Below are 22,136 nucleotides of genomic sequence, written 5' to 3'. Positions count from 1 at the left end.
AGTTAGGGTACATGGAGGTGATGTCAGAATTCAGGGAAATCCTTAGAAATCAGTCATGGAAAATGTAGTCAAGGCTCATGGGCCAGAAAAACCCTTTCTCTGGCATCTGCTACCATCTTTGTTTCCCCAAGCATCTGTTTTCAACCCCGCCCCTTCCCCCAACAGGCTCCTTCCCGTGCATATCTTAGTCTGTCCTCACCCCCCAATTTCTATTTCTACCCACACATTTCATGCTTGTTGTCATTTCAGTCCCCATCTCCTCCCTCATGACCTTAGAGTTTCTTTATCCAAATCTGTTTGACCATAGTTTTTTAGTCTCACCATTAGCTTTCAGGAATCTGATTGGTGCCCATTTCTGGACCTGTCAACTCTGTGAAAGATTCAAGGAGTCACCTCTAAACCCTCCCTGTGGTGGAGAATTTCTGCAGCATAGAGAGGGGAGGGGACTGGCTCAGTGTCACACAGCAAGTCTGGGTAGAACCAAGGATAGATTTCCCCGTAGTGGATTTTCTTGTTCTCAAACCTTGAGGTAGCTGCATGTCCTAGTAGGGATGTTCCTGGTGGAGTGCTGGGCCCTGAGGCCCTTTCTCTCCTACTCCACTGTTCATCTCTTTCAAGGGTCCCCCTGGGAACCCAGGAATTCCAGGCCTCCCAGGATCTGATGGCCCTCCGGTAAGAACTAGGGGCTGGACAGAGGAGGAAAGGGAGGCTGGGGAATTTGGATGACAAGTTAGGATGTTTTTCTCCCCCCCAGGGTCACCCAGGCCATGAAGGCCCCACTGGAGAGAAAGGGGCCCAGGTGAGAGACACGGAGAGAGGCTGGGTGGGGCTGGGGGCATGGAGACGGCCAAGAGTCAGGGGTGAGTGAGGAGAGAGATGATGCACTGAGAATGCAGAAGGCAAGTATGATTTGGCACTGATCTTATCTCCCTCTCAGGGTCTGTCAGGGTCAGCAGGCCCTCCAGGCTATCCCGGACCTCGAGGTGTGAAGGTGGGTGATTGGTTTTGGGGAGCCATCTCCATCAGAAATGTCTGCCTGTGTGATGAGAGCAATCAGTCTGCTAGCAAGGTGTAGCGAGAGTGGGTTTGGGTCTGAGTGACACTATACTCTGTGTGTGTGTGTGTGTGTGTGTGTGTGTGTGTGTGTGTTACTTAGAGTCAGCCAAATGTTTGGCAGTGGTTGACTGTCAAACCACAGTGTGGTTTTTGCTTTGCAGTAGAGAGCAGTGAAGCCATGAGAGGCGGCACTCATTTCACTGCAAGCACACACATGGCATCCAAGCCCAGGTCTGCACGTTGCAGTGGAGCAGATGCTTGGGTTATAGCACAAGCCCAGAGGCACGTGCTCTGCAAGACAAGCAGGCTAAATAGAGGGGCACTGTTGGCCCAGTGCAGGGACCTTGGAATTCCTCTCTATGGTAGCTGAGTGCAGTGCCTTGTAGTCAAGTACAGGTGCCTGTTACCTGTGGTCTAAAAACAGGTTGGTGGTAATGAAGAGCTGACTCTTCACATATCTGCACCATAGGTGAGATATAACCAAGGGCTGGTTATATTGCAGCTGGTCAAACTCAGAGCTACCTTGTAGTCAGACATGCTTTTTAATATACAGTTGAAATACATGTTCTAGTTAGAGTCTAGCTACATTGTAATCCAAGCCAGAGAATTTTAGCCAAGCTCAATTACAATGTGGTCAAATAAATTTCCCTGTGGCCCCTGAGAGTCATGTTATTGTCAAAACGTGTACTTATACTGTATCTAGGAGCAATTTCACTGTAGTAACTGAGCTTACTTCCATTGCCGTCTCTGTGACTGGAGACAGTTATGCTATTACCAAGCACGTAGTTATAGTGTGTCCAAGTATAATTTCCTTGTAGTCACTGAACTCAGTTACACTGTAGCCAAGTGCAGCTTTCCTTACAGTGGAAGCCCAGAATTTAGTGGGAGCAGAATCTGGCTAGCTCTGAGCAGACTTACTGTAGCCAAGCACAGATAGACTGGCCTTGTTGCCAGGCACAGAGTTGTATTGTAGCCAGCACAATGAGGAACATTCCTTTGCCTTTATAATGAGGCAGGGGCCTGGAATGTTCCTCCTCTTTCTCCTGCCAGAAGAAACTGTGGACACAGTGTCCCTGGGAGATGGGAATCAATTACTCGGAAATTTTGTCTTCTCTGCACACCCCCACACAGATGACCTTGGGAGGCTGCCAGTGAGAAAGGAGGAAGGGGAGAGGCAGCCTCTTGCACAGTACACTAGCGGATTTGGGGAAAAGATCACTTCGTCCGAGGTTGCTTTTCTCCCCAGACTAGTCCAACATCTTGGGATTTTACCCTGGCTGTTCAGGGCCAGGGGACTGAGTTTGAGGTCCTCCTTAAGCAGGGAAGGGACTTGAGAGCTTTTTTATTTTTCAGGGTACCTCTGGCAACCGGGGCCTCCAGGGAGAGAAAGGAGTGAAGGTGAGAAAGGAGGGGATTCCTTAGAGGGGGGGGAGCCCTAATATCGGGGCTCTACATGTGTCCCTTTCCTTAAACTCTGACCTCTCACATATATTTTCTCCCACCCAGGGAGAGGATGGCTTCCCAGGCTTTAAGGGTGATGGGGGGCTTAAAGGTGATCAGGTATGATAATCCCCAAAACTAGGAATTTTGTGGGTCTGCAGGACTTAGGTAAGATGGGGGTGGCGGGTGGTGAGCTGGGGATGAGGCAGGGGGCCAGGGAGAGCAGGAGTGACAAAAACACTGATATCAAGGTCTCTCCTTTCTATTCCAGGGGCACCCTGGACCTGCAGGTCCCCGGGGAGAGGATGGTCCAGAAGGGCTGAAGGGCCAGGAAGGGCTGGCTGGCAAGGAGGGGCCCCCAGGCTCAGCTGGGGAAAAGGTGAATGGACCTTGATCATCACTTCTAGTGTAATCGCCAGCTTCCCTTCTTGCAGTCTAGGTGTTCCCTGACCCTTTAGGGCCTTTGCCCCCTGCCCTTTGATCTCTGACCTCAGCAGTCTGTTCCCACACTTGGTCATCTCCCGTAACTCCTCAGCGCAGCATTACAGAACAACTCCATACATGTTATTTTTATCCCCATTACTAGCCCAGGTAACAGGCATTATTTTATCCCCATTTTATAAACAAAGAAACTGAGATTTGGAGCAGTTGAATGAGCTGACCAAGAGCACACTCTGGCAGACAGGAGTACGGGGACTTGAACCCATGTTTCCCCAAACTCCACGCTGCAGCTCCTGCATCCCAGGCATGCTCCTTCCCCTCTGATCTCCAGTTTGCAATTTCTGACCTTTGTCCCACAATCTTTTTGCAGGGCAAGCTTGGGGTGCCTGGTCTCCCAGGTTACCCAGGACGTCCGGGTCCTAAGGTATGAAGCTGGGGGCTGGGGGGCGGCAAAGGCAGGGTTCAGAGCCTGATTCACATCTGGGGGCTCAGGCTATGGTTTGTGGGGGTGAAGTGTCCATCCATGGCTCACTGAGAGATAATTTTAACTCAGACTTGAACTCAACATGCTCTTAGCTGCTCTGTGACCTCGGGAAAGTCACCTTTTTCTTACTAAATCACCTTGGGCAAGTCATTTGACTCCATTTTTTTCAGTTGTGAAATGATACCTCATCATTGCTACCAACCTCATCATTTGATTATAATATTGCTGATGACTTTGGGGATAAAAAAACCACAAGATTCTTCTTATTTCACATGATTGAGGTTGGTTTAGGAAGGAGGAGAATCATAAGAAATCTATCTATCTATCTATCTATCTATCTATCTATCTATCTATCTATCTATCTATCTATCTATCTTTAGCTAAAACTTAATGAAATGGAATTATGCAAAATGACATACCTATATAAAAATGTACATTTGTTTGCCAATGTTTTGATGAGTGAGGCTACTCATTAGATGTTTCTTTCTGCCAAAACCAGGCCCACATTACAAGACTAATGATTTGTAGTTTTTGTTTATAAGTGGAGCAGAAATGCAAATACACGTGGGACGATATCTGAGTGTAGAATCCTGATAGAGTCTTTTGCTTTGCCCATCCCACCTGGCACAGTTCCCTTGCCCACACTTATTTTGGCAGTGATATATATATTTTAAAAGATTTATTTATTTATGCATACAAGAGCTGGGGTACAGGCCAGAGATGAGGGGGGTGAGAGGATTCACCAGAAACAGAGTGGGGAACAGAACAGGCAGACTGACTGAAACACACTGCTGAGGGGAGCAGCGGGCAAGACAGGAGAGGTCTGCTGCGCCATGTGGGTTTCTCTCTGGCCGACTGGGGATTGAATTCATGCTGCAGAGGCTGCGGATTGCTTCATAATGTGGTGATTAACCCCTTGGGCCCCCAGGGAGGTCCTGACAGTGATATTTTTTAGTGACCTGCCTTTACATGGAGTCTTCCATTTAACGTAGGCTTTCCTTATCTATTTCATCAGTTTTGGTAAACTTCCATTAAATCACATGACTCTAATAGCAAGGAGAACTGATATAAACAGGTTTGGGAATAAACTCAAAGCATTACAACTAAGACTAGAACTCAACTGCAAGAACTGGGAGTTCACAGAGCAATGGATTCACAGAAGCAACGAACAAAGCCACCTTGCTCAGAGTAGTCAGTGTGTCTAGGGCATTGAGCAATGCATGAAAGGAGACATGGCATATTGGTGAAAGTGAGGTCAGTGTCTGGTCAGTTTGGGCTGCTATAACAAAATTATCTTAGACCACAAGACTTAAGCAACAGAAATTTATTGATCTGGATTCAGCCTGCATAGGGAGGGCTGGGAAGAGATAGAAGATCCTGTGATACCTTCCTCCAGTTGGAGGGAGCATACCTCCAAGATGGGCAGGATAGTCACAAATGTTGATGAAGTGCCCACCATGTACCAGGCATGGGGAATAAGACCCAAGTGCCGTCACCTAGTAGGGAAAACAGACATTGAATAAGTAAGCAAGTGAATAATGTAATTTCAATTATATAGGTAGACAAAATAAGTAAGGCAATTATAGGTAATTATAGGTAAGACAAAATAGGATAGTGTGGTAATGTGATAGTGACATTATCACTATGGACAGTTTGGTAGTCAGGATGGTGGCAGAAGGCCTCACTTAGAGGTGACATCTGAATGAGATCTAAGTGATGAGGACTGGCTGCTATGCGGGAACCTGAGAGAAGAAACTTTTAGGCAAAAGGAGCAGTTAGTGCAAAGGCTTTGGGGCAGGAGCATATGGACATGCCTGAGTGGCATTGGGGAGGTCAGCGTGACAGGAGTGGAGTGATGAGGGAGGGAAATGGGGGAGAGGGAGGCAGAGGACTGCCTTAGAGCAGATAGGGGCTAGAAGGAACAAAGAAGTTTCTGGAACCAGTGGCCTAGAAAGGCCTAATGATGTGGTGACTGAATGGGGTGAGTGGCCAACTTTGCCCACGACCTACTCCTCACCCTCATCTCTTCTCTCATCCTTTCCACCCAGGGATCTATTGGCTTCCCGGGGACCCTAGGACCATTAGGAGAGAAAGGGAGGCGGGTGAGTAGCGATCCAAGGGTCAGGGAGAGGGAGGGGCTTCCCCGTGTGGCCTTCATGACTGTGTCTGTGTCTGTGCCTGGACGCACTGGTGTGCACACGTTCCTGTGGGCAAGGTGGGGCACCATAGGTGAGCTGACCTGCCATCATGCCTCATGTGTGTTCCAAGTGCCTCTCCATGGGGTCTGGGTGCTGCAGCCCATGGGCCTGTGATAGCTACACAGGCATGAGCATGCACATGCAACACGTGTCCATGGGCATACATGTGTGTGAGGGGCATGGCACGTGTGTGGAACCATGTGGAATTCGTGCTTGTTTTCTGTGTGGCTGTGTTTACATGTGTGAATTGCCTTGCTGCATGTGTCTGTAGCATGTACTCATAGTCTGCTATGCATGTGACTGTGTAAGTGCATATTGTATGTACACACATAAGTGTATGTTGAGGTTTCCCCTGCTATCTGAAAGTAGGGTTCCTGTGAAACCTTTCATAAGTTGGAATGGTTTAAAGTGAAGAAACAATACCATTCATTTATATGTAGAATTTTATGAAAGTTCCCACGCTCAAAATATAACCCATCACATCATGACAATAATACATGAAATTTAAAATAATTCTAACATATAGTAAAAGCAGGAATGTTGTGGTAAATACTGTAAATCCTCACTTAATGTCCTGCAAAGCTTCTTGGAAATTGCAGCTTTAAGTGAAAAGACATAGCACAAGCAGCTCCTTGAATGGTGTTTCACTCAATGTCAGCTGGGAATCTTGCCCTCATGGACCCTCTAATGAAATGACATTGCGTAGAATGACTATCTGAGGACAGCTACACACAGCCTGTGAAAAGGTGGTGGGCTTACCGAGACCACTCTGGGTTCACCTGCCTCGTGAGATGGTTCACTGCAAAGCAGATGCTGAGTTTGAAGCCCCTTCTCTTGTCACGAAAGAGAAAGCCCCTGGGGTATTGTTTTGGTTATGGAGACAGGTGCTGCTGAGGTCTTTCCTAAAAGCAAAGTGGCATGGAGGGGTCTTTCAAAAAGTGGGGGCTCACTGTGTCCTGCTGTGCTGTGGGAAGTGTGTCCTCATGTGACCCCATGCCTCTCTGGGTCATGGGGGTCACTGCGCAGAATGGACGCGCTGCACGATGGGCTCCTCCTTTGGGCTGAAGCTGCGGATGGCCCCACACTGGCCTGAGGTGCAGTGTGGGTGATAAGTGGGTGTCTGTGGCGGCGAGCTTGCTTGCGTGTCTGGACCCTGCAGGTGCAGTTACATGCGCACTGTGTGTCTGTGGTCTGGGTGATCGTCTGTGTGCAGGCTGTGCGCGTGTGTGAATGAGAGACTTGGGCATAAGCACATGCCAGATGTCTTTCTGGGTCTGTGACTGGGCACTTTTGTGGGTTTGTGTCCTGTCTTTCGCCATAGCGCTCTAGCCTCCCCTCACCTGCTTTATCTTCCAGGGGAAGGCAGGACAACCAGGCCAGGAAGGAGAGCGGGGACCACCAGTAAGAAACTGGAGAGCTGCCCTCACCTTACTAGCCACTGGCGGGCTGTGAAAGAAGACGTGGTGGGGAGGTCTTGAGGGGGCCAGGAAAGAGGGCTTGGGTTAAGTCTGTATTTTTTGGTAGGTGAGAGAGAGGAGGGGAATCATCCTAGGCTCTCCTTTCACTTCTGATCTTCGCTTCTTTTCTATTCAGGGGTCCCGTGGAGAAAAAGGGCAATTGGGTGCTACAGGACAACCAGGACCCAAGGTATGGGGTGGGTGGTCAGGACCCCCATGCAGGCCCTCTGTTCCGGGCTCACTGAGCCCCTCCCAGTCCCTTCCAGTTGAATTGTTCCCAACTTGAGTCTCATTCATTCTGTCCTAGGGTGATGTGGGCCAGGATGGGGCTCCCGGCGTCCCTGGAGAAAAGGTGAGTGCGCGTGTTTGTGTGTGTGTGTGGGCGATTCCTCATAATAATACAGAATGTGAAAAGAGCATGGCTGCTGATGCCAGAGGGTTTAACTCCTAGCTCTGCTACTCACCTGCTGTGTGACCTTGGGCAAATCCCTTAACCTCTCTGGGTCACAATTTTCTCCTCTATAAAATGGGCATAACCACAGTCCCCAACCCAGAGGTCTGCAGTGGTGAATGCGTGACTTGGTGCAGGTGGCGTGTGGCTGTGCTTGGCCTGCAGTATGCCGCATGCATAGTATGGAGCTGCCACTATGTGGGCCAGGGAGGGTCTAGCAGGAGGGATGAGATGATGACTTCTGGTTCCATTTCAGGGCCTCCCAGGTCTGCAAGGCTCTCCTGGATTCCCTGGGCCAAAGGGTCCCCCTGTAAGTGAGCTCACCTTGATTGGGAGCAGGTGGGAAGGGGAGCCTCACAGTGGGAGGGTCCTTATTTGTGCCTCAACTCTCTACCACCTTGTCCTCCAGGGTCCCCAAGGGAAGGATGGACGGCTGGGGCACCCTGGACAGAGAGGAGAGCTGGTGAGTGACCCCTTGACTTCTGACCCCTGATCCTATTAGGCTCTCTACTTTTTCCTCCCAGGCAACACCCTCATTTTATTTTCCTCCCCAGGGCTTCCAAGGTCAGACAGGCCCACCTGGACCAACCGGTGTCGTGGGTCCTCAGGTTAGAGTGGACTCCCACAAATGTCCCCAGTTTGTAGCAGTTGGGGGATACTTGGGGGGAAGTTGGATCTCAGACATCAAACCCCACCTGAGGCCACCTCCATTCGCAGTGAACCTTCTTCCTTTCCAGGGAAAGACAGGTGAAGCAGGGCCTCTGGGTGAGAGGGGGCCCCCAGGGCCCCCTGGACCTCCTGGTGAACAAGGTCTACCAGGCCTGGAAGGCAGAGAGGGCACCAAGGTGAGCCTGATCCTTGGGGAATGGGACCCCAAATGTTCCTCAATGGCTTCATGCTACCTCATGGCTCAGAATCTGCCCCCATGGAGGAGGTCACCCAGACTCACAGACTGAGGGGTAGGTACCCCTCTCTGGAGCCTCACCTCCCTCCTCTTTACTACTGCAGGGGGACCTGGGGCCACCGGGTCCCCTTGGGAAGGAAGGGCCGCCTGGACCCAGGGGCTCTCCTGGCCCTCTAGGAGCCCGCGGGGACCCCGTGAGTACACTTGGATCCCCTCCTGCCTGTGTCTGGCTGGGCTGTGAAGCGGAGAAGGAGGGGAGTTCAGGGGTGGGACATGGTTATGGCATCCTGGGGAGGGGTCCCCGGGAAAGTAAAGGAATGGCCCCTGGAGGGACCTGGAGGTGACAGATCCCTGCAACTCAGTGCCTAGGCAGGGGTGGAAACTGTGAGACCCCCAGAGTGAAGGAGGTTCTCCTGGGGGTCTCAACTGTGAATCATCTCCTCCCTCAGGGACCTACTGGCTTGAAGGGTGACAAAGGCCCATCTGGCCCCATCGGGGCCAATGTAAGTGTAACCTCATCTGCTAGGTGAGGGAGATGGGCAGGGTGGAGGGAACTCAGGTCGTGATGATTAAGTCCGATGTCTGGGGACTCACACGGGCCTGGGTCACAGGGAGGTCTGCCTCTCACTGGGACAGCCTCGGTTTCCTCATCTGTGCATAGCTCACTTCGGAGAGTCTGGTAAATGTCAGTGAGACGCTCCTCCTGACACATGCTTAGCTCGTGTGCCAGACATGGACATATAAGCCCTGCTTTCTCCTGGAGCTTATGTTCAGGTTGGTCAAGTGGTGGTGAATGTCAGGAAGCAAAATTGCCCAGAAAATGGCAAGTTTGGGAAGAGCAGTTGAACAGGCTGGTCAGCGGAGGCTTTCCTGAGGTTACATCAGGACCTGAAGGAGGAGGTTGGGGGTATCTGGGGACAGCTCCCAGGGAGGGAGGAGCATAGGGGCAGGCCCTGAGGCCCGCAGCTGGTGAACATGGGGAGAGAGGAAGGCGGTGAGGGCAGGGGAGTGACGGGGAGGGTGACCAGGGCCTGGTGGGCCGTCCACAGGAGTTGGCTTTTCCTGAGTTAGGTGGGAGCCATGGAGGGTTCTGAGCAGAGGAGGGACCAGACGCGACTCAGATGTGGCTGCGATGGGCAGGGGAACAGACTGGATATACAGCCGTAACCCCTGAACTCAGGGCCCAAGTTTGGTAGTTTGAAACCTCCCTGTAAATGAGTTACTCTTGCTGTTTATTCCTGACTTTCCACTTCTTTTCAGGGCTCCCCTGGGGAGCGCGGTGCTGTGGGTCCAGCAGGAAGCATTGGGCTTCCTGGTCAAAGTGGAGGCCAAGGCCCTGTGGGCCCTGCAGGAGAGAAGGGGTTCCCAGTAGGTGTCTGACTCCCTATTCCTCAGGCAACCTCAGCTTCCTGCCCTCCCACATACCAGCCCCCCACGGTGCCCTGTCCCTTAAGATCCCCTTTCTACTCGCCCCCATCAGGGTGAACGTGGCTCCCCTGGCCCCACTGGAAAAGATGGGATCCCAGGGCCCTTGGGGCTTCCTGGACCCCCTGGAGCTATTGGGCCTTCTGGAGAGGAGGGGGACAAGGTGAGAGTTCACGGAGAGGGAGGGGTAGAGGGAGGAGCTGGGGAGGTGGGGTGTGGAGGGGGGGTGGTGGTGGTGGTGGGCCACGCCAGGTCCTTTTTCATCCTGTTGGCTCTGCAGGGGGAAGTGGGAGCCCCTGGTCACAAGGGGAGCAAAGGTGATAAAGGGGACACGGTGAGTGAGGGCCCAGAAAGGGGGTGGTTCCTGGGGAGGAGAAAAGCGCGTGGCAGATGGCTGGGGAGGCAACAGAACTTCTTGCCTTCCTGATTCCCATCTTGACACCTGCCAGTGACAAAATCTACTCAAGCTCCCTGGGATATAGGGGTCAATTGCAGAGTTGCAGGGCCCCAGGGGGACCATCCCTTTGCCTTTCCTTGTGGCATGGCGTTCTCTCTGCATGGCCTCAAAGTCTCAGTGTCACAGCTTCCCACAGCCCCTGGGCGCTGCTGGGACTTCAGGGGAATGTGCTGAGGGGTCAGGCTTAGGGCAGATTCGGGGTCTGATTCCACCAGAGGTGGCTGGGAAGATGGGGCTAGGGGCGGGAGAGGAGGCTCTTGCTTCCTGGTGGGGGAGCGGGCAGGTCAGAGGACAACACCTTTAGTTCTCCTCCCCACAGTTTTGAACCTGAGGGGTTTTCCAATTCCATTCCCCATCCCAGGGCCCACCCGGACCAACAGGCGTACAGGGACCTGTGGGGCACCCAGGCCCCTCGGTGAGTGCTCCCAGCCCCGAGACTGGCCTCTGGATCCTTGAGGGGAAGAGACAGTGGCCTGCACTCTGACCAGACCCGACCTCAGGCCCACTCCCCCACGCCATACCCAACATGACCTCACCCCAGAGTCTGACTCAACCCCGGCTTCAACTCGACCCTGAAGTCTATCACAGCTCCAGTCTGCACTCTGCTCCCCACCTTCGCCTCAGTCCCAGCTCGAACCTTATCTTCAGATCTCACATTAGCTAAACCTTGACCCTCCTTCCTTGAGCCCCAAACCTGACCTCAATCCTGAGCTCAAACTTTGAATGTCACCTTGACCCTAACCTCAAACGCAACCCTAAATTATTTCTCGTCCCCATCTGAACCCTCCTCACGACCCCCACCTCAACCTCAATCCGACTCACCACCCAGTGCCACTCCAAATCTTTGACTCCGCCCTTGACTTCATTTCCAACCCCCTATCCCACACCCCACTTCCAAACTCAACCTTGGCCCCCTCCCAACTCAATTCCTGCCCAGGCTCCAACCCTCACCTCGGCTCCCAGCCTGCCTTTGACTCTTGACCCGGACCCTAACGTGCACATTTCTGTGCTTCTCCCAGGGAGCAGATGGGGCACGGGGACGCCGGGGACCCCCAGGCCTCTTTGGGCAGAAAGGAGATGATGGAGTGAGAGGCTTTGTGGGGACGATTGGCCCTCCTGGCCTGCAAGTGAGTGTCTGGATTTGGGGGTGTGGTCTCTGGATCCTCTCACACTGTGCCCCAATCTTGTTTCTTTGTTCCGCAGGGGCTACCAGGCTCTCCTGGAGAGAAGGGGGAGGTTGGAGACGTAGGGTCCATGGTATGGTCACTGGGGGGGAGGTGGGAGGGTGTTAGCATGGGAACAGCCACTGGATTGATTTGGGCGTATCACGGGGCACATTGTCATTTTAAGAATTAGCAGTAGCCAGCAGCCGCAAGGGTGGTGGTCATGGTTCTGAAGGCTTTTGGGAGGCCACAGAGTCACTGGGTGCTATTCTGCTGTCTCACAGGGTCCCCATGGAGCTCCAGGGCCTCGGGGCCCCCAGGGCCCCAGTGGATCAGAGGTGATGGATGACTCAGGGTGGGGGGCAGGATGCCTCTGAGGTGGGGAGGTCATTTCCTAAGAAGGGGTTATTCTGACTGCCCAGTCTCACCTCTGTCCCTTGCTGTGTCTCAGGGCCCCCCCGGGCTGCCTGGAGGAGTTGGTCAGCCAGGCGCTGTAGGCGAGAAGGTAAGAGATAGAGGGCGGGGATTGAGCAGGGAAAACCAGTCCTGATGGGGGTAGCTATTTTGGGGAACCCCTCCCTGCCTTTACAGATGGGACCTCCCTACCCTCACATTGCCTCCTTCAGGGTGAGCCAGGGGAGGCTGGAGACCAAGGAGCCCCAGGACCCCCAGGCATCCCTGTGAGTGACTGCGCCCTGTGCCCCTGCACCTATCTCAGGGAACCCCTGCATGCTGGGCAGCCTTAGGTCACCCACAAACCCAAGTCCTATGGGCACCCTGAGTTATCTCTATGCCAGCGCCCTGGCAGGCCTCGGAGAGAACCGTGTGCTGCACGGTGTGCAGGGCAGAGGGTGGGATGAGGCTCGAATCCAAGTCAGGAGCCTGGTTTGGGCCTCCAAAGGCACCACCAGGGTTGTCTTTTCTAACTTACTCCAGGGTGGCCCAGGGGCTAGACCAACCTTGCCGATGTGAGCAACTGGACCATGGTGATCCCTGACTCCTATGAGTCCTAGATCCCTCTGACCCCTCTAGGCTGTTTTGACCTCTGACCCCAGGAAAGTGCCAGACCACCAGGATGCCTGAGTGCAGGTGTGCTAACCCTTGGCCTGACAGTCCAGGCTCCTCTGATTTCTCTTTCTGCCAAGGGGCCCAGAGGAGAGCTTGGTGAAAAGGGGGACTCAGGTCCATCTGGGGCGGCTGGGCCCCCAGGAAAGAAAGGCCCTCCTGGAGAGGATGGAGCCAAAGGGAACATGGTGAGTCATGCAGGAGGTAGAGGCAGAGATGAGGGAGGGAGCTCCAGGGTCTGCTTGAACCTGCTCCCCAACTTTTAGCCATCACCCCTCCTCAAATGTGCTGATTCCAAGAACATGAATGAATGAATGAACAAGTGGTCCAATGCATGAAGGAACATAAAGATGCAGAGACTGTATGTATTCTCTGCACGAAACTCACTTCCATGTGGAGTGGAATCCCCCGTGTTGACATCGATTTTGGGTCTCAGTTGAGATATGGCCTCAGGGCAGAGGGTGGGGTGGCGAGGGCAGGGAGGGGTCTCTGAGTCTGTGGGGCCTCCATCCAAGTCTCCTTACCCCACCGCTTGCTGCAGCCCTTTTCTGAGGGCTGCTTCTTCCTGGGAATCCTGAGGACACAGAGAGACGAGGCCGGCGGTTCTCACTTGGTTCCTGCACAGGAGACACTGTGGTGTTTGCACACCTGGGCAGGGACCGTGTGTCCTGGCCACCAGAACCTCCCCAGCAAGCAGAGCTGTGCCTGGGCCTCGTTCATGGGTTAAGTAAATAAATGCGCACTCAGCACTGCAGTGCTACAGTGATCATTCTGTTCCAGGGCCCCGCCGGGCTCCCAGGAGACCTAGGACCCCCTGGAGACCCTGGAGTTGCGGTGGGTGTCTCCCCCCCTCCTCCCAATTTCAGCATCTTCCCTAACTATGCCCACATCCTCACCCCCGCCGCCCCAGACCTGGGTGAGCTCAGTGGAGCAAATAACCTTCCTTTCCTGCACGCCTCACCCTCAAGTTCTCATGTGCCCCGTCACTCCTTCCCACTCTGTGCCCCACCCTGCAGGGGATAGATGGCCCTCCGGGAGAGAGAGGAGACCCTGGTGACGTTGGGGGACCAGTGAGTTCGGGAATGTGGTGCTGGGATGGGGCATTGGTGGGTGAATTGGAGTCAGAAAAGTGGGCTAAGGAGGGCCCCGGAACCCCTGTAGATGCTCCTGCTTTGCCTTTCTGGGGCATCATCGAGAATGTGAGCCACTTGAGGGGGAGGAGTGAGGTGGCTGTGCGGGGTGATGCTGGGAGAAAGCTGTCTTCGGATCAGAGCATCTTGCAGCTGGTCAATCTCCCTGCGTCAGCCCAAGTGTCCTGCTGACTGTAATCTCCACAGGGCCCACCAGGAGCTTCTGGGGAACCTGGGCCCCCTGGGCCCCCTGGCAAAAGGGTGAGTGATGGCTGTGCCCCTGGCTGCCCTGGCTCCACCTTGTCTCACTCACCTCATGGCCCCCACTCACCTACAGCTCCCACTCACCTTCGTGGCCCCCACTCACTCCCTAAAGCTCCCCTCACACAGTTTTCTCTGCTCAGGGTCCCTCTGGTCGCATGGGTCGAGAAGGCAGAGAAGGGGAGAAAGGTGCCAAGGTGAGTGCCCCTCACCCAACAGTTGGGGAGGAGGCCTGTCACCCCCACAGATACCCCAGTTCCCTCCCCTTTCCTGATGGCTCTTGGCTGGGGGTTCAAAAGATAGGTAACCCCCCAAACTCTCTCCTTTCTCTCCTTTGTCCCTGACCATTTCAGGGGCACCCAGGTTCTGATGGACCCACAGGGAGGAGAGGCCCAGTGGGGCCTCAAGGGCCTCCTGGGAGTGTCGGGCCTGAAGGTCTTCGAGGGATCCCCGGCCCTGTGGTGAGTGGGACAGGAACAGGGTGAGGCTGGGTGGGATCAGACCCTCTCTCTGTGCTCCCACCTCATTATTTCTCATCACAATTGAGAGAAGCTGGCCCTGGTCAGGAGTGGTGGCACCCACACTGGCTTCTGGCAGGGTGTAACCTTCCCATGTTCTGTTTGCCTTAGGGTGAGCCAGGCCTCTTGGGACCTCCTGGACAGATGGGCCCTCCTGGCCCCTTGGTAAGAGACTTCTTTGTCTCTGGGGTCCCATCCCTGGGGTCCCGTCCCTGGCTTTCTACACTGGAGTGCCAATGGCCATCTAGTGACCATCTCATGACCATGGGTGCTGATGATGCAGGCTGACCTCTCACTGACCATCCTTCTGGTGGTCCGGCCTGACCATCGAAATGGTCATCTACTCTGACCACTCATCTTGGTGGTCTGCTCGGATGCCCACACTGACCCACCATCTGGATGGTCTGTACTTGATATTCTGCACTGAACATCCACACTGTTCTTGCCCACTGACCACTCACATCGGCCATCCTCCAGCCCCATCGTATCCCTTACCGTCCCTCCTGTCTTCCGACCATCACCGTGACCATATCCCTGGTTATTCCCACTTGAAATCTGGGTAAATTCCCAATTGACATCCTCAAGTTTTCCATCTGGACCGTTGGGTGTTGTGTTTGAGACTCATCACTGAACCTCATTCTCTATCCAGGGGCCATCTGGCCTCCCAGGGCTGAAGGGAGATGCTGGCCTCAAGGGGGAAAAGGTAAGGACACTGCCTGTCATTATCCTTCTCCCTCATTTACTTCCCTCTCCACCTTCCATGCCAGCCAGAGGGCTGCGAGAGATCGGAAGCGTTCGCCTCCAAAGCCATTCTCCTTAAAGCTCTGGGAGAGGAATCTCTTGGCATCCCCGCTTCTTCCCCACCTGTGCTTCTTTTCTCCTCCAGGGCCACATCGGATTAATGGGCCTCATTGGCCCTCCCGGGGAGGCGGGTGAGAAAGGGGATCGGGGATTGCCAGGTGTGCAGGGCCCCCCTGGCCCCATGGGAGAACCGGTAAGTGTGTGTCCTACCCCAAGTGGGAAGAATGTGCTCAGAGAGAGGGGTCTTCTTTGGAGACTGTGGATGTGGGGTGTTAGGAAGCCCGAGTCTGGAATGACAGGGGTTATATCTGGGGAAAACAGAGATGCCATCTGGGGACTTGAAGATCGGGGGCTATGTCTGGACCATGGGGGTGAACTCTAGCCGTGATGATACTGATGTCCTCTCCCCAGGGTCCCCGTGGTCCCATCGGCTCTCTCGGTCACCCTGGGCCCCCAGGCGTGGCGGTGAGTATGAGGGGTTAGTGGGGTGGGGTCAGCATGGTGGGCCAGCCAGCACTCAGGTTCTGCCTGTCTCTGCCCCACAGGGCCCCCTGGGACAGAAGGGCTCAAAGGGGTCCCCGGTAAGTACAGTTTCCGGTAAGTACAGTTAGGGGCCCCACATCTCAGGTCACCTCTACTGCACCAGGACCCTAAATGTCTTTGCAGTCATTCATTCATTCATTCATTCAGCCACACATGCAACAAATATTTATTTGACACCTATGGTTGTAGTTCATCAAATCTAAGATGCCATCAATTGTAAGGTGCACTATTATTTTATAAACTGCTATGAAGGAAAAACAATTGTGCTAAGTACATGGCACCTTGCCGGAGATGTTAAGATGGTGATTTTAGAGATGTTAAAATATGGAGAGAAAATGTGCCTTTTATGCTTGGTGCTAAAATTTGCATCTTCCTCCCCGAGGTGTGTGTATGGGGGGAGGGGGAAGTGTCTCCAAAGACAGGGTTCACTCCCAAGTGACTTCTCTCTGTAGGGATCCCTTGGTCCCCGTGGAGATACTGGCCCCCCAGGGCCCCCTGGCCCTCCGGTAAGTTCCACATGGATGTTGGGGTGTCCCCACAGCCTCCCCTGTGCCTCCTCCAACTGGGTAGGGCACAAACCAGATATTCAGTGAATGTAGGTGGGAGGGAAGGAGATTCTGGGCTGGGGGAGGGGGTCAGGACTTCAAGGGGTCTCTGTCTCTCTCAACCTATCTCTCCCACCCTTTCCTTCTGTTTCAAATACTTGTTCCATTATTTTCCCCCTCACCCCCTTCTTTCCTTGCCTGACCTTGTGGTTTTATTTCTCTTTTACTGTCTTACTACTGCTTCTCTCCATTTCTTTTTATTTCTGTCTCCTTCCTGTGTATCTCTCTGCCTCCTGGCCTGTATCATTGCCGCCTCTGACTCTCTCTGCCATGTCTCTTTCATCCTGCCGGTCTCTCCCACTGTGTCTCGCTGCCCTCTGCTCCCCTCTCCTTCCTTCCTGCACATGCTCGTGCCAGGGTCCCCCCGCGCAAGTTCTGGGACTGCGCCGGCGCCGTCGCTCAGTTCTGGCCCCAGAGGGCGGCCTGGAGGAAGTGGTGGCCTCGCTCTCCTCGCTGAGCTGGGAGCTGGAGCAGCTGCAGCGCCCTCCGGGCACCGCTGAGCGTCCTGGCCTGGTGTGCAGCGAACTGCACCGCAACCACCCTCACCTGCCAGACGGTGAGGCCCAACCTGTCCGGTGCGGGCAGAGGTCCCCTGGGTCTTGTTTCCACTCACCCACCCTGCTTGCTCTTCGGCAGGGGAATACTGGATTGACCCCAACCAGGGCTGCGCGCGGGATGCGTTTAGGGTTTTGTGCAACTTCACTGCGGGAGGAGAGACCTGTCTCTACCCAGACAAGAAGTTTGAGACCGTGAGTGCCTCTGAGGTGGCCGGCGGGGGTAGGGTGGGGGTGTTAGTGGGAGGAGGACATTGTTTCCTGAAACCATCTCATCTCCTGACTCCCCTTACAACACACACTCACAGACTTTGTCTGGGACCTTATCTGTCCTTCAACATTTATTGAGCACCTACTGTGTTCCAAGTCCAGTGAAGCAGCGGGGTTACTGCAGAGAATCAGAAAGAAAAAAATCTCTTTGCCTATATGAGCTCATCTTCCACGGCGAAGACAGACAGACTCTACTACAGAAATCAGTGGTGCATATTGTGCCACATAATGGGGACTTGAAGATCGGGGGCTGTGTCTGGATAATGCAGCCTTCAGCTGCATTAACTGAGTCCCAGTTACTCAAGGTGGCAGTATCATCATCTTCCCCCAAAGAAGGAAATAGCCGTCTGGAGAGGCCATGAGTCTGGCTGGAGTCCTAGCCCTTCACCACCCACCATACCGCCTCCTGACCTGCTGTCTCATAGCCCCTTGAACACACTGCCCTCAGGCTGGGGGCTGGAAAGTGCCCCATAAGTCCTGGGGTTCTCCATTAGGGAGCCCTAAGCCTAAAAGCCTCCTCTACTAAGTGCCATGCTCTGGACCTCAGAATGCCTGGGTTGAAATCTGGATCTGTCACCTCAGTTTTTTCTTCTGTAAAATGGGGTTCAATCAAATAACCATCTTATGGGGCAGTTGTACCATCAAGATACTGGCACACATATCAGGAAATACTGATTAACACTGACCTGGGTTATGCTGTGTTACTGCCCTGTTGCAGGTGCGGAGCAAGGCAGGCCTGCACAAGTGTTCCGTAACACCCTTCCTATTGGATATTATTATTTTTGACCGGTCAGAGCTTTGATTTAGTGGGAGCTCAGGCCTACCAATGGTCAGGAATTTAGATACACCCAGAACTGCCCCTCTCCACTGCTTAGGGCTCTTGGACCCAATCCCAATGTGGGCATGTGGAGGCGCCCCCATACCAACCAGCAGTTCTCCAACACCAGCAGGTGTCTGAGAATTCAACTCAGTCTGACACTCACTACCTGAGGGCATCAGATTTTACAGGCTAAGGGGGCAGTCTCCCAAGACCACTCTCCATTTCATACAGCAATCACAAGCCCAGATGGTTACCTGTGCTTCTTCTGACACACGGCCTATGGATCACAGCTTCCCACGCCTCCCTCCTCAGAGTCAATTAATTTGCTTGCAGGGTTCACAGAACTCAGGAAATCTGATTTCTCACTAATCACTAATTACAAAGCATACAACAGCCAGATGGAAGACATAGGACAGGATGAGGGGATGGGGTGGAGCCTTCCTGAGCAATCCAGGAGCAACGTCTCCTAGAAGTTCTCCAAATCCCTGGTCCTCTTGGTTTTTACAGAGGCTTCACTATATTGGCACCATTAGTTCAACTATTGAGTGAACTCAACCCCCAGCCCCTCTGCCCTTTCCAGAGATCTAGGGGTGGGATTAGAAGTATCAACCAGTTAATACAAGGTTTCCTTAAGTGCTTCCCCCAAAGTCACCTCATTAAGGTAATATGAGAAGCCTCTGTTAAGCTCAACAGTTTAGGAAATTCCAATACCTTTGTAGATTATAAGCCAGGACTGTGATTGAAGACAAATATCTATGAGAGATATTTTTTGGTCTCCTGGATGAGTGACTATTTCTTATAAAGCTCAGTATCATGTCCATGTGTGGAGGTAAGTGCAGGCTTGATCCATAACTAGTTGCTGGCCTCTGAGGGCTTGGCTTCTCTGACAGCTCATCAGGGCATGCTGCTTATTTAGGAGATGAGCCCAGGAGGCACCAGGAGAGGAAAGTGGCCAGGGCAGGCAGCCAATAGGGATGTGTTGTTAAAAATGTCACCATTTGGACACCAAAGCTTAGTTCCACTGAGGACATTTGGGAGACCATGTGGGGCAGACATCTGGAAGTCATTCCACTTGGGCAGAGAGGGAACTAGGGCATTTATCCACCAATTCTTGTTCATCATCACTTCAGGGCTGCTTCAGTGGCCTTGGGCCTGCTTTGAGCCTGTCCTGTGCACCTGCTAAGTCCACTCCCATGGCTGGAAACAGCCTAGGAGTCCTGGATATTTACAATTAACCAGGAAAATATCTCTGGCTATTTACACTTCAGTGTGGGGAGGTATGCAGAAAGAACATGGTGGAACCCAGGGCATCTGCTACCCCAACCCTCCTCCATCCCCCAGGTGAAACTGGCCTCATGGTCCAGGGAGAAGCCAGGAAATTGGTATAGCACATTCCGTCGAGGGAAGAAGGTGAGTTGCTGGGTTGAGGTGGGGGTGGATGCAAACTGGTGGGAACCCACATGGGGAGGTAGAGAAGGGGCCCTCAGGGGTTAAATGAACAAGACAGACTTGCCTCTGCCTTCATGGTGACCACAGGTTGGGGGGAGAGCATGGTGGCAGCATCAGACATGTGATGGGGAAAGCACAGAGTCTGGTGGAAATTCAGGGGCAGTGCTGAAAGAAATGGTAGAAGTCATAGCTCAGCTTAGTCTGGAGCAAGTTGGGTGAGCAAGGTAGGGAGGATAAGGAAAAGTGTTCTAGGCAGCTGATCTACTGGGAGAGGCAGACAGCCACCAGGAAATAAATAAGAACATGAGGGGTGATCTTGGTTTAGGTTTCCCCCCACCCCCAACAGGCTCTGGGACAGAGACTCTTACAAGTTGTTTATCTGGAAGGTGATTCCAGAAAACATCATTTTGGGAATGTGCGAACAATACAGGGAAGAAAGGAAAGCCAAAAAGGATTCGTTACAAGCCAATAATTTCAAAGCAGTGATAGGTTAATCTTATGTTTTTTATTTTATTTAAGTCAATATATCAAAAGTATTGTCACATCAATATAAAGGTTATTGAGGTATTGAGACATTTTCTCATACCAGTTCTTCAGTCATGCCTATTTTATAGTCACGACACCTTCTGACTTGGGTGCTAAATTTCCTTGGAAATATAGGAGCTATATATCGATTTCATTAACCTACAGTTGAAAAAACAGAGTCACATACTCAAGTTGTTCCCAAGTTCAGTTCTCTGGTTATTGGGTTGAGACTCAGTTATTAGTTACAAATTTAAACATTTTAAATAATTAAATAACATTTAAAATCAAATACAATCATTAAATAAGGATAAGAAACAGTTTCTCTGTGTCATTGATCACGTGTGCCTGGAGGCCCTGGAGGCATTTCTCAGGAAGAGTAGGGGCAGATAGAGCATCCTTTGCCTCCTGCTTTGCCCCACCAGTTCTCTTACGTGGATGCTGACGGGTCCCCCGTGAGCGTGGTCCAGCTCACCTTCCTGAAGCTGCTCAGTGCCACTGCCCACCAGCGCTTCACCTACTTGTGCCAGAATTCGGCCGCCTGGCTGGACGAAGCCGCAGGCGACCATGGCCGTGCCCTCCGCTTCCTGGGGGCCAACGGTGAGGAGCTGTCCTTCAACCAGACAGCAGCGGTCACCATCCGTGTCCCCTACGACGACTGCCGGGTAAGGGGAGGGCAGGGGCCAGCCAGCATGGGGAGGGGAGACCTGCGACGCCCTCCCCCTAACTGGCCACTCCTGTCTTCCCATGGCCAGCTCCGGAAGGGACAGAAGAAGACGCTTCTGGAGCTCAGCTCCTCCCGCGTGGGATTTCTGCCCCTGAGGGATGTGGCCGCCAGTGACTTTGGCCAGACAAACCAGAAGTTTGGGTTTGAACTGGGCCCTGTCTGCTTCAGCAGCTGAGCACCTTGGGGTTGGGAGGGGCAAGAAGGGTGCCCAGGCAGGGGCACATTTGGTGCTGAGGCTTTGAAGCCACCGTATTTATCGTCTCCTATGACCGTGGAGCCAGGGAGGTCTGGTCATCATGGACAAATCATGTTCTTTCTCCATTCCTGGGGGTGAGGGGCTGGGCCCTCTTGCCCCCACATCACTGCATACAGGTGGCATAACTTAGTCTGACTCTTTATCTACCCCCCATGACCGCCCACCCTCCATCCTCACCCCCACAGCCCCATACAAGGAACTTCGAACTCAGAGCTGACGAACGCCTCCCATGCATGTCTCCCCACTCTGTGGTCGGTGCGGTCAGCACCCCTGGTGCTAGCCCCCCCATAGTGAAGCACTGGACGCCTCCTACCCCAGGCTGGGACTTCTTCGCTTGTTCCTGTTTTCACATGGAACGTCTTACAGACGGGATTGAAGTCAGACTACAGAGGGAAGTGGGACTTCCCTGGGCTGAGGGAGGTCCCCATAATGACTTCTGAATACTGCCCCCTCGTATCTCTCCAGACTCACCTTACCATGCCAGGTGATTTAGGGACTAAGATGGTGAATCTTAGGGATTTAAGATTTAGGGTTGGAGGGGGGTGAATCTGGATCCTTATGGTGCTGCCCTATTTATATCTGGGTCTGTATTCAAAGAGAAAATCCCCTCTGTTGTATATTTTATCTGCTCTCTCCTTAGGGAAGGCTGGGATATGATGAGAGAGATTCTAGCATGATCCTCTCCCTGTCCCTGGGTCTTTAGGGATTGATTGACATCTTGAATCTGAGAATAAACCTGTGAACTGTGTCCCTGTGTCTTCCCTCTGGCGCTCACTATATCTCTCTTAGGGTCTGGCTCTTGTCTCGTCTGAGATACCTGCTGCCATTTGTCTTAAGTAATTGTGTCTTTTGGTGGAGGTGGCTTTGAAGGGAGTGGGGGGAATCTATTTATAATCAAACCCACTAGAGGTGATGGCCATGCTTATAAAATTAGACCCCTAGAAGAAAAATCAATAAAAGATCTGTTAGAGAGTAGATCTTAAATGTTCTCACTGCATACAAATAAATGGTAATTGTGTGATGTGATTGTAGGTGTTAGCTAATGTGATGGTGGCATTCATTTTGTAATATATAGGTTATCACATCAACACATGTACAGATTCAACTTATACAATTTCATATGTCAGTTATATCTCAAT

General features: G+C 52.8%; 1 protein-coding gene across 2 annotated transcripts in view; it reads left to right on the top strand.

Moving 5' to 3' along the window:
- Positions 1-21,758, top strand: part of COL5A3 (collagen type V alpha 3 chain) — a 35,117-nt gene extending 13,359 nt beyond the window's left edge. For both annotated transcript variants that reach the window (XM_054693259.1, XM_037505740.2), the window contains exons 25-67: positions 619-672; positions 755-799; positions 938-991; positions 2,410-2,454; positions 2,563-2,616; positions 2,768-2,875; positions 3,308-3,361; positions 5,470-5,523; positions 6,976-7,020; positions 7,213-7,266; positions 7,384-7,428; positions 7,784-7,837; positions 7,937-7,990; positions 8,082-8,135; positions 8,265-8,372; positions 8,536-8,625; positions 8,881-8,934; positions 9,692-9,799; positions 9,912-10,019; positions 10,137-10,190; positions 10,675-10,728; positions 11,333-11,440; positions 11,517-11,570; positions 11,761-11,814; positions 11,928-11,981; positions 12,103-12,156; positions 12,622-12,729; positions 13,322-13,375; positions 13,558-13,611; positions 13,879-13,932; positions 14,076-14,129; positions 14,286-14,393; positions 14,562-14,615; positions 15,100-15,153; positions 15,337-15,444; positions 15,663-15,716; positions 15,797-15,832; positions 16,247-16,300; positions 16,757-16,955; positions 17,036-17,148; positions 19,385-19,453; positions 20,440-20,679; positions 20,770-21,758. In XM_054693259.1, the coding sequence (XP_054549234.1) occupies positions 619-672; positions 755-799; positions 938-991; positions 2,410-2,454; positions 2,563-2,616; positions 2,768-2,875; positions 3,308-3,361; positions 5,470-5,523; positions 6,976-7,020; positions 7,213-7,266; positions 7,384-7,428; positions 7,784-7,837; positions 7,937-7,990; positions 8,082-8,135; positions 8,265-8,372; positions 8,536-8,625; positions 8,881-8,934; positions 9,692-9,799; positions 9,912-10,019; positions 10,137-10,190; positions 10,675-10,728; positions 11,333-11,440; positions 11,517-11,570; positions 11,761-11,814; positions 11,928-11,981; positions 12,103-12,156; positions 12,622-12,729; positions 13,322-13,375; positions 13,558-13,611; positions 13,879-13,932; positions 14,076-14,129; positions 14,286-14,393; positions 14,562-14,615; positions 15,100-15,153; positions 15,337-15,444; positions 15,663-15,716; positions 15,797-15,832; positions 16,247-16,300; positions 16,757-16,955; positions 17,036-17,148; positions 19,385-19,453; positions 20,440-20,679; positions 20,770-20,916 (3,234 nt within the window). In that variant the 3' untranslated portion in view covers positions 20,917-21,758. The remainder of the gene's footprint in view (positions 1-618; positions 673-754; positions 800-937; positions 992-2,409; positions 2,455-2,562; positions 2,617-2,767; positions 2,876-3,307; positions 3,362-5,469; positions 5,524-6,975; positions 7,021-7,212; positions 7,267-7,383; positions 7,429-7,783; positions 7,838-7,936; positions 7,991-8,081; positions 8,136-8,264; positions 8,373-8,535; positions 8,626-8,880; positions 8,935-9,691; positions 9,800-9,911; positions 10,020-10,136; positions 10,191-10,674; positions 10,729-11,332; positions 11,441-11,516; positions 11,571-11,760; positions 11,815-11,927; positions 11,982-12,102; positions 12,157-12,621; positions 12,730-13,321; positions 13,376-13,557; positions 13,612-13,878; positions 13,933-14,075; positions 14,130-14,285; positions 14,394-14,561; positions 14,616-15,099; positions 15,154-15,336; positions 15,445-15,662; positions 15,717-15,796; positions 15,833-16,246; positions 16,301-16,756; positions 16,956-17,035; positions 17,149-19,384; positions 19,454-20,439; positions 20,680-20,769) is intronic.
- Positions 21,759-22,136: the final 378 nt, after the last annotated feature.

This window comes from Talpa occidentalis, unplaced genomic scaffold (genome assembly GCF_014898055.3).
Source record: "Talpa occidentalis isolate TD23 unplaced genomic scaffold, MPIMG_talOcc4v2.1 talOcc4.12, whole genome shotgun sequence".
NCBI classification, from domain to species: Eukaryota; Metazoa; Chordata; class Mammalia; order Eulipotyphla; family Talpidae; genus Talpa; species Talpa occidentalis.
Note: the sequence above shows the minus strand (reverse complement) of the source record. Positions and strands in the feature narration are given on the sequence as shown.